We start from the raw sequence: 15,864 nt of genomic DNA, 5'->3' as shown, positions 1-15,864 counted from the left end.
AACATTGATGTACTAGGGTTGGAATAATGGTTTCTGAAAAGATAGCACAGAGCAAGCAAGTCATTATGTTTGTTCTAAGCTACAAGCAGTCAGAGGAGGCAGGAGGGGCTTTGACAATATTTCAAACTTATGTTCAATTGTGCAAATTACAAAGGGTAATGAGTATAAACATTTCAGGATTAGTGAGTTGGATAAACTTGACAATTAATGACAAGTTAATCAAAAGCAGAATCCTTAACAAAATTTTAATCAGAGTACTTGGATGTGAAAGTCATCTTGCACTCATGGGGCAAGAGCTGTATCATGTTTTTCAAAGAATTTTTCAAAAAATGGTTAGGACTTTGATGCAAGCAGAAATTTTAGTGTGCCAAAATAGGGACTTTTCAAAACAATGCGAATGATGGTAAAAGGCAGGGAAGCAGACAGGTTCGTAGAATGAGAAGGCATTGGCAGGTGGAATTCAAAGTAGATGTGGATGATGCATTCATTTGAAGCGGAAAAGAATGGGAGTTTACACTCAATGCAAAGATACTGGAAAATATGGGTGACAAACGAATTCAAGAATTCCATTTATAATTATTTATTAAAGTGCAGGCAGATAAAGGTATCAAAAATGGAGTTTTATAAACAAAATACAAGAGTAAAGAGGACATGCTAATTTGTAAAAGATTTTTTTAAGCAGTGCAGTTTTGCGGTCTCATTGTAGAAAAGACTTAAATGCCACTGAGATAGCATTGTGTGAAATCACCTAGAATAGGATTCTGTTTTGTACCTTCGCATACTGCCGTTGCTGTTTGAATTCATGTATTGCTGGACATTGGAGTGCATCTGGGAAAATTGAGAAACAGGGAAATTCACAACTAATCTTGAAGGAACCTGTTTGGAAGAGGTCACAGCACAGAAACAGACAAGTCAATATTTTTAAGTGTGGCTGACAGAACGTCTGCAGTAGTGAGTAGAGTCGATTCTTTTTTGATTATATGTTTTAATGAGATATGTCTCTTGATTAAACTTAAAAATATATGCCATAAGTATTAAGTTAGCCCGGAGCAGTGTTTTGTAGAAAAATAAGATAGTGCTATTTTCTGGGTCTGTAAAGTGGAAAAAAACAATAATGGCCTTTAGTAGAGTGATATGCTCTTCTTGTTGGATGTGAGAGTTTAGGGAGAGTTTACAGGTTACTGAGGATTATATCTGCAATAAATACCATTAGCTGCGAATTCGATCAGATTGAATGGATCAGTTGGAGATTCAGTTAGAAGCAATGAGGAATTTACGAGAGCAAGGGGGTATGATGGATGGCAGTTACAGGAAGGGAAAAAAAACTTGCAGATACAAGTATGCTATTTTGAAAAATGTAGGGGGTGATGGATTCTCAGGGAAATGTAGCATGAACAGCCAGCTTTCTGATATGGAGACTGGTCCCAATGCAATGAGGGGTACGTCGGGTTCCAAGAGATCAATTGTGTTGGTCGACTCTCTAGAATCGAAGCACAGATAGACGTTTCTGTAGTCAGCAGCGAAAAGTCAGAATGGTGTGTTATTTCCCTGGAGCCAGGATCAAGGATGTCTCAGGGAGGGTATGGAATATTCTCAAGGGGGAGAGGGATGAGCAGGAGGTCATTGTACACCTTGGAACCAATGACACAGGCAAGCAAAAGGATGAGATTCTGAAGGGAGAATATATAGAGTTAGGAAGGAATTTAAAAGGGAGATCCTTGAGAATAGTAATATTTGGACTACTCCCAGTGCTGCGAGCTAGTGAGGTAGGAATAGGAGGATAGAGCAGATGAATGCATGGCTGAGCAGCTGGCGTATGGGAGAAGGATTCACATTTTTGAATCATTGGAACCTCTTCTGGGGTAGAAGAAGGACAATTTGCACCTGAATAGGAAGGGGACTAATGAATTGGCAGGGAGATTTGCTAGAACTGCTCAAGAGGATTTAAACTAGTAAGGTGGGGGGTTTGGGATCAGGGAGATAGTGAAGAAAGAGATCAATCTGAGACTGGTACAATTGAGAATAAAGGTGAGTCAAACAGACAGGGACAAAGCAGAGAACAAGTAGGACTGACAAACTAAACTGCATTTGTTTAAATGTAAGGGGCCTAACAGGGAAGGCAGATGAACTTAGGGCATGGTTAGGAACATGGAACTGGGATATCATAGCAATTACAGAAATGTGGCTCAGGGATGGACAGGACTGGCAGCTTAATGTTCCAGGATACAGGAAGGGCAGAAAGGGAGGTAAGAGAGAAAAGGGAGTGGTGTCTTTTGTTAAGGGATAGCCTTAGGCTGTACTGAGGGAGGATAGGCCTGGAAATACATCCAGGGAAGTTATTTGGTTTGAACTGAAAAATAAGAAAGGGATGATCACCTTATTGGGATTGTATTATAGATCCCCTAATAATCAGACCGAAATTGATAAACAAATTTGTAAGGAGATTGCAGTTATCAGTAAGAGTAAAAAGGTGGTTATGGTAGGGGATTTTAACTTTCCAGAAAGAGACTGGGATTGCCATAGTGTTTAGGGTTTAGATGGAGAAGAATTTGTTAAGTGTGTACAAGAAAATTTTCTGATTCAATATATGGATGTACCCAACAGAGTAGGTGCAAAACGTGACCAACTCTTGGGAAGTAAGGCAGGGCTGGTGACTGAGGTATCAGTGGGGGAGCACTTTGGGACCAGTGACCATAATTCTATTAGTTTTTAAATAGTGATGGAAAAGGATAGACCAGATCGAAAAGTTGAAGTTCTAAATTGGAGAAAGGCCAATTTTGATGGTATCAAGCATAAACTTTCAAAAGCTGATTAGGGCCAGATGTTTGCAGGTAAAGGGATGGCTGGAAAATGGGAAGCCTTCAGGAATGAGATAATGAGAGTCCAGAGAAAGTATATTCCTGTTCGGGTGAAAGGAAAGGCTGGTAGGTACAGGGAACTCTGGATGACTAAAGAAAGTGAGGGTTTGGTTAAGAAAAAGAAGGAACGTTGTGTCAGGTATAGACAGGATAGATCGAGAGAATCCTAAGAAGAGTATAAAGGCAGTAGGAGTATACTTAAGAGAGAAATCAGGAGGGCAAAAAAGGGACATGAGGTAGCTTTGGCAAATAGAGTTAAAGAGAATCCAAGGGGTTTTTACAAATACATTAAGGACAGAATGGTAACTAGGGAGAGAATAGGTTCCCTCAAAGACCAGCAAGGCGGCCTTTGTGTGGAACCGCAGGAGATAGGGGAGATACTAAATGAGTATTTTGCATCAGTGTTTACTGTGGAAAAGGAATTGGAAGGTATAGAATGTAGGGAAATAGATGGTGACATCTTGCAAAATGTCCACATTACAGAGGAGTAAGTGCTGGATGCCTTGAAATGCATAGAAGTGGATAAATCCCAGGACTTGATTAGGTGTACCCTAGAACTCTGTGGGAAGCTAAGGAAGTGATTGCTGACCTCTTATGTGATGTTTGTATCATCGATAATCACAAGTGAGGCGCCAGAAGACTGGATGTTGGCTAACGTGGTGCCACTGTTTGAGAAAGACGGCGAGGACAAGCCAGGGAACTATACACAAGTGAGCCTGACGTCGGTGGTGGGCAAGTTGTTGGAGGGAATCCTGAGGGACAGGATGTACATGTATTTGGAAAGTCAAAGACTGATTAGGGATAGTCAGCATGGCTTTGTGCGTGAGAAACCATGTCTCACAAACTTGATTGAGTTTTAGGAAGAAGTAACAAAGAAGATTGATAAGGGCAGAGTTGTGGATGTGATCTATATGGACTTCAGTAAGGTGATCGAGCGTTTCCCATGGGAGACTGGATAGCAAGGTTAGATCTCATGAAATGCAAAAGAACTAGCCATATGGATACAGAACTGGCTCAAAGGTAGAAGACAAAGGGTGTTGATGTAGGGTTGTTTATCAGACTGGAGGCTTGTGACCAGTGGAGTACCACAAGGATTGGTGCTGGGTCCACTATTTTTCATGATTTATATAAATGATTTGGATGTGAGCATAAGAGGAAAGTTAGTAAGTTTGCAGATGACACCAAAATTGGAGGTGTAGTGGACAGCGAAGAAGGTTACCTCACATTATAACGGGATCTTGATCAGATGGGCCAATGGGCTGAGGAGTAGCAGATGGAGTTTAATTTAGATAAATGTGAGGTGCTGCATTTTGGGAAAGCAAACCTGAACAAGACTTATACACTTAATGATAAGGTCCTCAGGAGCGTTGCTGAACAAAGAGACCTTGGAGTGCGGGTTCAAAGCTCCTTGAAAGTGGAGTCGCAGGTAGATAGGATAGTGAAGGAGGCATTTGGTATGCTTTACTTTATTGGTCAGAGTATTGAGTACAGGAGTTAGGAAGTCATGTTACAGCTGTACGCGACATTGATTAGGCCACTGTTGGAATATTGCATGCAGTTCTGATCTCCTTCCTATCAGAAGGATATTGTGAAACTTGAAAGGGTTCAGAAAAGATTTGCAAGGATGTTGCCAGGGTTGGAGGATTTGAGCTATAGGGAGAGGTTGAACAGGCTAGGGCTATTTTCCCTGGAGGGTCGGAGGCTGAGGGGTGACCTTATAAAAGGTTTATAAAATTATGGATAAATAAGTAGACAAAGCCTCTTCCCCGGGATGGGGGTGTCCAGAACTAGAGGGCATAGATTTAGGGTGAGAGACCAATGATATAAGAGACCTGAGGGGCAACTTTTACACTCAGAGAGTGGTACGTGTATGGAATGAGCTGCCAGAAGAAGTGGTGAAGGCTAGAACGATTGCAACATTCAAAAGGCACCTGATGTGTATATGAATAGGAAGGGTTTGGAGGGATATGGGCCGGGTGCTAGCAGGTGGGACTAGATTGGGTTGGGATATCTTGTTGGCATGGACAAATTGGAGCGAAGTGTCTGTTTGCATGCTGTATATCTCTATGACTCTGTGTTTCTGTACACTTGTGCTTTGGGAAAAGTGGGGATGTCTTGGAAGGATTAGCAGGTTGATTTTAACTTGTGTGAATGGTATCACAAGTCATTGAATCATATAAGGTCGAGTGCGATGCTGGAAAACCACAGCAGGTCAGGCAGCATCTGAGGAACAGGAGAATCGACGTTTCGGGCATAAGCCCTTCATCAGGAATGAGAATCGTTTTCTCCTCCTTAGAATCATACAGCACAGAAACAGACCCTTCAGTCCAACCAGTCCATGCCAAACATAATTCGAAATTAAACGAGTCCCAACTGCTCCTGGCCCATAACCCTCCAAACCTTTCTTATTCATGTACATATGGGTGGTACAGTGGTTAGCACTGCTGCCTCACAGCGCCAGAGACCCAGGTTCAATTCCCGCCTCAGGCAACTGTCTGTGTGGAGTTTGCACATTCTCCCTGTGTCTGCCTGGGTTTCCTCCGGGTACTCCGGTTTCCTCTCACAGCACCAAAAATGTGCAGGTTCAGTGAATTGGCCATGCTAAATTGCCCGTAGTGTTAGGTGAAAGGGTAAAATGTAGGGGAATGGGTCTGGGTGGGTTGCTGTTTGGAGGGTCGGTATGGACTTGTTGGGCCGAAAGGCCTATTTCCACATTGTATGTAAACTAATCTAATATCCAAGTATCTTTTAAAAGTAGTAATTGTACCCCCACCCATCACTTCCTCAGGGTATTTATTGCATACACCAACCACCTTCTGTAAATAAAATTGCCACTCATGCCTTTTTTAAAATCTCTCTCCTCTTACCTTAAAAATGTACCCCTTAGTCTTAAAATCCGACATCCTAGGGAAAAGACAACTACCATAAACTCTACCTGTACTCCTCATTAAATTTATAGACTTCTCCACTTCTGTGAATAAAGACCCAGCCTGTCCAGCCTTTCTTTATAACTCAAATGTTCCATATCTGATAATATCCTGGTAAATATCTTCCTCAACTTAATAATATCCTTCCCATAGCTGGGTGACCAGGTCTGGACACAGTATTCCAGAAGAGGCTTCAGTAATGTCCTGTATCACGTCAAAATGACTTCCCAACTCCTATACTCAAAGGAGTGAACAATGAAGGCAAATGTGCTAAACACCTTTTCAACCACCCTGTCTATTGTTTATCTTAAAGTAGCCACCAAGCTCTGGAATGAGACTTAAACCCAGGGCTCTGATTCAGAGGCAGAGTTATGATCTATTAATCTAATATAATGATTTGGAATATTAAAATTATATCCTCAAGAGCAGAAAAAGAGATTCAAGTGAGATTCAGAAAACTATGAAGAATTTTAACATAGTGCATTGTAGTTGAAAAGCATATGGGATCCTTGGGTTTATAAACTGTAGAATTGCAGACAAAAGCAAGGATGTTGTACAAAATCTTCATGAAGGTTTGAGGGCTGGAGATGAGGGGGTACAGGTTTGAGATAACCGGGAAAGTAATTAGACTGAAACAGAGACTTATTCATATAGCATGTTAAGATCATCTAGAAAGCACAGGCTCAGATGATGGAAGTGGATTCAAATGTAAATTTAACTTTCAGAATTAATTAAATATATCATTGGAAAGCAAACACAAGTAGGGCTAAGCTTCAGGGAGTATAACTAGTTACAAAGGATATAAAATATAGCTTCACAAACCAGTCCATGCAGATATTAATGCTCCACATAGCCTTCTCTCATCTTTCCTCATTTAACTTTATTATTGTAACTCTCTATTCCCTTCTTTCAAATAGGCTTGTACATGGTCACTTTAAACGCATCTAAACTATTGGCATCAACCACTTCCAACGATAGAGTTCAACATTTTGACCACTCGTCAGGAGAAATTTCTTCTCATTTCTTATTATATTTCTTGGTGACAATGTCATGTTAATCGTCATTACTCTTTTTTTAATATTAGATTCTCTATAGCGTGGAAACAGGCCCTTTGGCCAAACAAGTCCACACTGACTCTCCGAAGAGTAATTCACCCAGACCCATTTCTCTCTGACTAATGTACCTAACATGATGGGCAATTTAGCATAGCCAATCCACCTGATCTGCATGTTTGGACTGTGGGAGGAAGCCAGAGCAACTGGAGGAAGCCCACGCAGACAGAGGAAGAATGTGCAAACTCCACACAGATAGTCGCCTGAGGCTGGATTCAATCCCGGGTCCCTGGCACATGAGGCAGCAGTGCTAACCAATGAGTCACCATGCCACCCTGAGTCGTTCTTTCCTTTAGGTGGTAAGATATCCTTGGGCTAGTTGATGCGCTAAATGGTTTACTAATGTGCTGCATTTTTAAAAGAATAATTCATTCATGGGATGTGGACACTGCTGGTCGGATGAACATTTGTTGTCAGATCCTAGTTGCCCATAAGATGATGATGGTGAGCTGCTTTCTTGAACTGCTGTCATTATAACCGCAATACCATTATGGAGTTTCAGGATTTTGAGCAGGGATCACTAAAGGAATGGTGATACATTTCCAAATGTGAACGGAAAATGGCTTGGAGAGGAACTTGCAGTTGGTGTTATCCCTGTTTATCTGCTGCCCTTGTCTTTTTAAATGGCAGTGGTCTTGCGTTTGGAACGTGTTGTCTCAGGAGCCTTGGTGCATTTTGCAGTTCATCTTGTAGAAGCAGACACTGCTATTACAGAAAGCAAATGGTGGAAATTGAGAATATTTTTTGGATATGATGCTAATCAAATAGCTGCTTTGTCTTGGATGGTATCAAGCTCCTTGAATATTGTTGGAGCTGCTCTCAGAGTCATAGAGATGTACAGCATGGAAACAGACCCTTCGGTCCATGCTCCCAGATATCCCAGCCCAATCTAGTCCCACCTGCCAGCACCTGGCCCATATTCCCTCCAAACCCTCCCTATTCATATACGCATCCAAATACCTCTTAAATGTTGCAATTGTACCAGCCTCCACCACTTCCTCCATCAGCTCGTTCCATATCCGTACCACCTTCTGTGTGAAAATATTGCCCCACAGGCCTTTTTTATATCTTTCCCTTCTCACCGTAAACCTATGCCCTCTAGTTCTGGACTCACCCACCCAGGGAAAAGACTTTGCCTATTTACCCTATCCATGTCCCTCATGATTTTATAAACCTTTAGCCTCAGCCTCCGACGCTCCAGGGAAAACAGCCCCAGCCTGTTCAGCTTCTCCCTATAGCCCAAATCCTCCAACCCTGGCAACATCTTTGTAAATCTTTTCTGAACCCTTTCAAGTTTCACAACATCTTTCCGATAGGAAGGAGACCAGAAACACACACAATAATTCCAACAGTGGCCTAACCAATGTCCTGTACTCAATACTCTAGCCAATAAAAGAAAGCATACCAACGCCTTCTTCACTATCCTATCTACCTGCAACTCCACTTTCAAGGAGCTATGAACCTGCACTCCAAGGTCTCTTTGTTCAGCAACACCCCTTAGGACCTTACCATTAAGTGTATAAGTCCTGCTAAGATTTGCTTTCCCAAAATGCAGCACCTCGCATTTATCTAAATTAAACTCCATCTGCCACTTCTTAGCCCATTGGCCCATCTGATCTGTAATGGGGGGGTAACCTTCTTTGCTGTCCCCTACACCTCCAATTTTGGTGTCATCTGCAAACTTACTAACTATACCTCTTATGCTCACATCCAAATCATTTATATAAATGACAAAAAGTAGTGGACCCAGCACTAATTCTTGTGGCACTCAATGGTCACAGGTCTCTGATCTGAAAAACAACCCTCCACCTCCACCCTCTATCTTCTTCCTTTGAGCCAGTTCTATATCCAAATGGCTAATTCTCCCTGTATTCCATGAGATCTAATCTTGCTAACCAGTCTCTCATGGGGAACCTTGTCAAACGCCTTACTGAAGTCCATATAGTTCAGCTCCACCGCTCTGCCCTCATCAATCCTTTTTGTTACTTCTTCCAAAAACTCAATCAAGTTTGAGAGATATGATTTCCTATGCATAAAGTCATGTTGACTATTCCTAATCGGTCCTTGCCTTTCCAAATATATGTACACCCTATTTGTCACAATTCCCTCCAACAACTTGCCCACCACCGACGTCAGGCTCACTGGTCTATAGTTGCCTGGCTTGTTCTTGCCACATTTCTTAAACAGTGGCACCGGACTATCGATGATACAAATATCTCAGCAAGAGGCCAGCAATCACCTCCCTAGCTTCCCACAAAGTTCTAGGGTATACCTGATCAAGTCCTGCGATTTATCCACTTTTATGTGTTTCAAGACATCCAGAACTTCCTCCTTGGTAATATGGACATTTTTCAAGATGTCACTGTCTATTTCCCTACATTCTATATCTTCCATGTCCTTTTCCAAAGTAAATACTATGCAAAATAGTCGTTTAGTATCTGCTACATCTCCTGCGGCTCCACACAAAGGCCGCCTTGCTGATCTTTGAGGGGCCCTATTCTCTCCCTATTTATACTTTTGTCCTTAATATATTTGTAAAAGCCCCTTGGATTCTCTTTAACTCTATTTGCCAAAGCTATCTCCTGTCCCTTTTTTGCTGTCCTGATTTCTCTCTTAAGTACACTCCTACTGCCTTTGTACTTTAAGGATTCACTTGATCTATCCTGTCTATAACTGACATTTGCTTCCTTCTTTTTCTTAACCAAACCCTCAATTTCATTAGTCATCCAGCATTCCCTATACCTACCAGCCTGCCCTTTCACCTTAACAGGAATATACTTTCTCTGGACGCTCATTCTCTCACTTCTGAAGGCTTCCCATTTTCTAACCATCTCTTTACCTGCGAACATCTGCCCCTAATCAGCTTTTGAAAGGTCCTGCCTAATACCATGAAAATTGGCCTTCCTCCAATTTAGAATTTGTTGCAACTACTGGAGAGATGTCCTGGAATGATATGATGGACCTCCAACAACCAATAGCTCCAATCAGCGGAGAGTTTTCCCCACAATTACCAGTGTTCTCGTTTTGCTCAGGCTCATCAATGCCAAACCTGGACAACTGTGCACTTGGTATCAAGGATGTCAGCTTTAGCCGGAATTCAGCTCTTTTGTCCATGTCTGATCTGAGATGTAATGAGCTGGAGTGGATTGTCCCTGGTGGAACCCAAATAGCATCAGTGAGCCTATTATTGTTAAGCAAGTGATGTTTGATAGCACTGTTGATGACCCCTTCCATCATTTTAGTGATGATGGACAGTAGACTGATAGCACAATAATTAACCATGCTAGACTGTTGCTTTGTGTTCATGACATAACTGGGCAATTTTCCACATTGTTCAGAAGATGCCAGTATTGTAGCTCTACTGGAACAGCTTAGCTTAATCCACAGCAGTGGATTTCTGCCAGATTATGATCAGGTCTTTGTAGTACTTAATGCTTCCTGCATTTCTAACATCATGTGGCATGAATTGAAATGGCTGCAGACTGTGATACTGGGTCAAAAAGTGTGACACTGGAGAAGTACAACCGGTCAGGCAGCATCTGAAAATAAACTCATCATCCTCCTCCTCCTCGGATGCTGCCTGACTGGTTGTGCTTTTCCAGCACCATACTTTTTGACTCTGATCTCCAGCATCTGCAGACCTCACTTTCTCCAGTGATACTGGAGATATGCTGAAAAGGCCAAGATAGATAATATGCTGGAAAATATCGTTGCAAATACTTTAGCCTTATCATTTATATTGATGTGCTCGGCTCCCCTAGTAGGTTTTTTAATTGTCCCTTGTCACCCATGACTGGATAAGATATGACTGCCGAGCTTAAAGCTAATCAACTGGGTGTGGAATTGCTTAGCCCTGTTTAACACTTGCTGCTTATACTATATGGCATGCAATTTCCAGAATCACACAATTGTTATGGTACAGAAGATGGTGATTTGACTTATTGTGTATTCTTGCACTGACTCTTCAAATGAGTATCATTACGTAGTGTCAGTTTCCTGCTATATCCCCATACTCTTGCCACTGTTGCTATCCAAATAATCATCCAATGTCAAATACTAAATAAAAACTGAAAGAACTGCGGACGCTATAAATCAGAAACAAAAACAGAAAATGCTAGACAAGCTCGAGGGCATTTGGCAGCATCTGTGAAGAGAAATCGGAGTTAATGTTGCGAGTCTGGTGTCCCTTCTTGAGAACTCCAGTTCTGAGGAAGGGTCAACGGACCCAAAATGTTAACTCTGATTTCTCTTCACAGATCCTGCAGGACCTGCTGAGCTTTTCCAACAATTTCTGTTTTTGAATCATCCAGTATCTTCTTGAATACCTACTGAATCCGCCTCCACCATACTTTCAGGCAATGTATTTCAGACACTAACTACTCACTTTGTGAAAGAAATATTTTCAAATCATCCTTGTTTCTTTCTCACATCACTTTAAATCTAAATCCTCTCATTCCTGCTCCTTTTAAGACCTGGAACAGCTTCTCCCTATCTACTCTATCCAGCCCACCCATGATTTTGAAAACCTCTATCAAATCTCCTTCTCTTCAAGGAGAACAGTCCCATCTTTTCGATTCTATTCTCGTTCCTAGAACTATTCTTGTAATTATTCCATGGACATGGATTAATTGTAATTAAATCATGGACAATGATGGGATAGTTGTGTTTTACAGCTATGGCATTTAGGAGCTTCCAGACCTGAAAGTGATCCAAGACAAATACGTCTGGAACAAATGTCTAAAAATACAGGTGCTCCTAGTCAAGGTCATGAATGTAGATGCCAAATTGAAGATACCAGAGGCAGCATCTCATTTTTTTGACAGGCTGTTCTTTGCACACCCATGGCACTCACCATACACTTCCGTAATCTCCCTTAAAGCATTTAGTGGAAACTGTACCTTACGTTTCAGCATGCTCCACATGAGAGAGTCCAATGTTCCTCTAGCGATAAGATAGTGAACATGAACAGAGCTGCATTGTCCTATACGATGAGCCCGATCTTCAGCCTGCAACAAGTGACCAGGATCCCAGAATAACTCAGCAAAGACAACATGTGTAGCAGCTGTAAATGTTAAACCCTGTAAGTAATATGGAAAAGAAAACACAATCATTGCATTTAGGCCGCTCTGATATAAAAATCAAACTTGTTAACATTAAAAATTCACAAAAATGATTCAATTTTAGAATCAGGTATGGTTCAATAAAATCATGTAGAACGGCATATTAGTGGCTTTCACAACTTAAAACTCACCAATGTTACAATTTGGTACATCCAGACTGGAATCACCGCAAGTCAGTTATAATATAAAGTATTAAGATAGTAGATTTTGGGTACTGGTTATTATTCATGACTCTGTAACCAAATGATTTCTGTTACTCAGGTACCACCATATGTGCTTTGTTTGTTAAAGCAGAGTGAAAAATCAGGAGTAACATGCAGGAGTGTAATAAAGTGTTCGTCACCAAGTGCCAAACAAAAGGAATTATGCGAATGGCCTGCTTAAGGATGCCTCGGTTAGGGAAAGTCTCGAAAAAGAAAGCATTAAAACTTTAATAATAGGTATCTCAGACACTTAATTGTTTAATTGAGAAGTATATCATGTTCTAAATGGTATCAATGAAGATAAATTGATTGGTTAAATAAACAAATCACATTGATTGATTAAATGAACAAATTACACGTACTTAATTAGCACATGGACAATGATGGGATAGTTGTGTTTTACAGCTATGGCATTTAGGAGCTTCCGGATCTGAAAGTGATCCGAGACAAATACGTTTGGAACAAACATCTAAAAATACAGGTGCTCTTGGTCAAGGTCATGAATGTAAATACCAAATTGAAGATACTCCAACACAGGACGGGAGGGGGAGAAATATCTAAAACTTGGTTCCAGAAGTCAGACACACTCAAGTCAGAGCTGTCTGATTGCAGCTGTATAGGGAAAAGTGAGGACTGCAGATGTTGGAGTGTCAGAATTGAAAAAGATGGTGCTGGAAGAGCACAGCAGGTCAGGCAGCATCTGAGGAGTAGATGTGGTTGAAGAGCTTCAGGGCAGAGAAGATGACCTGAGGGGTGCAGTGGGAGAGACATCCACGGAGATCCTTGTGGAGGGAGGAGAACTTCAAAGTGGGCATCCTTGGAAGAGGTTTCACAGTAAGGTTTTCAGTGAGTGGGGGAAAGGGAGGACTGTAGATGCTGGAGAGTCAGAATTGAAAAGTGTAGTGCTGGAAAAGCACAGCAGGTCAGGCAGCATCACAGGAGCATACCTGATTCAGGGCTCATGCCCGAAACGTCAACGCTCTGCTCCTCAGATGCTGCCTGACCTGCTTTGCTTTTCCAACGCCACACTTTTCGACTCGATTCCAGCTGCAGTAAGGGACAAGACAACATTCCCTCTGCTTCAAGGGTCAACATGCACTGACCAATGTGGCAATGCATTCACTTCCAGTTCCTCCAACCCAAGGACACAGAGGTCTCCGTATCATTGGAAAGATAACAGAGAACTTAAAAGGTGTGAGCATGAATAAGGCAGGAGAGGGGTCAGAGAATACTGTGTGCTGGAGCCTCAACCTTTGCAATTAACTTACACATTCAAGGAGCTTACCTGTGTGGTATAATCGACAGGCCCCGAACAACAATCACAGTGCAGGACCAAGTTACAAGAAGAAATATTGCATGCTTATGATAGAAGTTCTGTAATAATCACGGGTGATTTTAAGCTACATACAAAGTAGAAAATTCAGATAGGTAATGGCAGCCTGGAAAAGGAGTTCACAGAATACTTTCAACCAGGGAACAGATTACAGTCTGTCATGTGTAATTTAAAAGGATTAATTAGATTTCAGACTTAATTTTCCAAAATTCACTAGATTCAGGAACGCTTCCATCTGATTGGAAATCAGAAAATATAATTTATCTTTTTGCGAAGAGACAGAAGTAGAAAAAGGGAGACTAAAGGCCAGTTCGCATAACATTTGTCATGGGAATAGGTTAAAATTGATGATTAAGGTGGTTATAGCTGGGCACTTAAGAAAACACAAAGTTGTTGGAATTTGGTTTTGAAAAAAGGGAAATCATGTTTAACCATTCTATTAGAGCTCTTTGAAATAGTAACATGAGCTGTAGATCTAGCAAAGTTTGTAGATGTACTGTGTTTGGATTTCCAGAAAGCATTTGACAAAGCATTGGCCAAATTAAATTTGTAATTTAGGAGAATGAAAATAAAATGTACGGTACGTGAGATAGAGGAACAGGTATTTATGTAAATCACAACGATGTGAGAGAAACAGGGTTATCATTGTCACAATTTCATTATGAAAGGATTAGAACAGATGTAACTTTTAAAGTGCATCCAGGAGAGCTTTTTGTGTCAGTATGTAGATAGTTCTACTTGAGATGGGGCAGTGCTAGATCAAAGCTGCAAATGTGTTGCTGGTCAAAGCACAGCAGGCCAGGCAGCATCTCAGGAATAGAGAATTCGACGTTTCGAGCATAAGCCCTTCATCAGCATTCCTGATGAAGGGCTTATGCTCGAAACGTCGAATTCTCTATTCTTGAGATGCTGCCTGGCCTGCTGTGCTTTGACCAGCAACACATTTGCAGCTCTGATCTCCAGCATCTGCAGACCTCATTTTTTACAGTGCTAGATCAAAGCCTGTCAAGTAGTTAAAAGTTTCAGCAGGCAAGCATTTTAGAGGTAGTGACCAGAACTTTATGTTTCAAAGTCATTATATAAAGGGATAAGGGCAGTGCAGAAGTTAAATGTCTGAACTAGGAGAAGGCCGATTTCAATATTATTAGCAGTTACTTGCAGTTAAGTCTACATTTGCAAAGTAAGCACCTTTTTAAAAGTTGTACAGTGAGAATTCAGGTCCAGCATGTCCCTCTAAGGGTGAAGGGTAAGGGCTGCAAGGCCAGGGAACCCTGGATGTTAAGGGACATTGAGAGTTTGACAACACAGAAGGAAGCTCATGTCAGGCACCGCATATTAAAAACAGGGAAGACCCTTCAAGGGCTTATAACGTAGCTAGTGTTTAAAAAGTAAATTAGGAGAGCAATGAAGGGACACAAAGTACCTTTGGCTGACGTGATCAAGAAAACCTCAAGGCCTTTTATCAGTGTATTAAGAGTAAGGGAATTATTAAGGAAAACGTGGGACCTATTAGAGGCCACAGGGGTAACCTGTGGATGGAGCCAGTGGATATGGGTAAGGTCTTAAATGAATACTTTTAAGTGTATTTGCAGAGGAGAAAGGTAATGTAGTCAGAGATTTCACTTGGGATGGTCCAGATCTGGAACACGTGAAGATTAATAAGGTGGTGGTTTTGGATGTTTTAATGGACATAAGGTTGCATAAATCTCCTGGACCGGATGAGATGAAACCCAGTCTGCAATGGGAAGCAAGGGAAGAAATTGCTGGGGCCCTGGTGGATGCATGTAGTATTTCACTGGTCAAAGGTGAAGTGCCAGATGAGTGGAAGATAGTTAATGGGGTTCTTTTGTTCAAGGACAGTCCAAATAGGCCAGGTAATTACAGAACAGTTAGTCTAGTATCAGTGGTAGGGAAATTATTAGAGAAATTGTGAAGGACAGGCTTAATCAACACATGGGTCAAGATTACAGTGGTGCTGGAAAAATCACAGCAAGTCAGGCAGCATCAGAGGCGCAGGAAAATCGATGTTTCGGGCAGGAGCCCGTCATCAGGCTCCTGCCCAAAACGTCGATTTTCCTGCTCCTTGGATGCTGCCTGATTTGCTGTGATTTTCTAGCACTACTGTAATCTTGACTCTGATCTCCAGCATTTGCAATCCTCACTTTCACTTAATCAATACATAATTCACTTAATCAATCAAGGTCAGGATTAATCAGGGTTAGTCAGCACAGATTTGTTCAAGAAAGATCCTGTTTGATTAATCTGGTTGATTTTTTTGATTTTTTTTGGGTGACTAATTTTGATGAGGATA

General features: G+C 41.4%; 1 protein-coding gene across 4 annotated transcripts in view; it reads right to left on the bottom strand.

Annotated features, from left to right (window-relative positions):
- The window catches only part of zranb3 (zinc finger, RAN-binding domain containing 3), a 171,610-nt gene that overhangs the window by 43,713 nt on the left and 112,033 nt on the right, over positions 1 to 15,864 (bottom strand). For all 4 annotated transcript variants that reach the window (XM_060827120.1, XM_060827121.1, XM_060827123.1 and 1 more), the window contains one exon: positions 11,796 to 11,975. In XM_060827120.1, coding sequence (XP_060683103.1) covers positions 11,796 to 11,975 — 180 coding nt within the window. The remainder of the gene's footprint in view (positions 1 to 11,795; positions 11,976 to 15,864) is intronic.

This window comes from Hemiscyllium ocellatum, chromosome 7, assembly GCF_020745735.1.
Source record: "Hemiscyllium ocellatum isolate sHemOce1 chromosome 7, sHemOce1.pat.X.cur, whole genome shotgun sequence".
Taxonomy (NCBI): domain Eukaryota; kingdom Metazoa; phylum Chordata; class Chondrichthyes; order Orectolobiformes; family Hemiscylliidae; genus Hemiscyllium; species Hemiscyllium ocellatum.
Note: the sequence above shows the minus strand (reverse complement) of the source record. Positions and strands in the feature narration are given on the sequence as shown.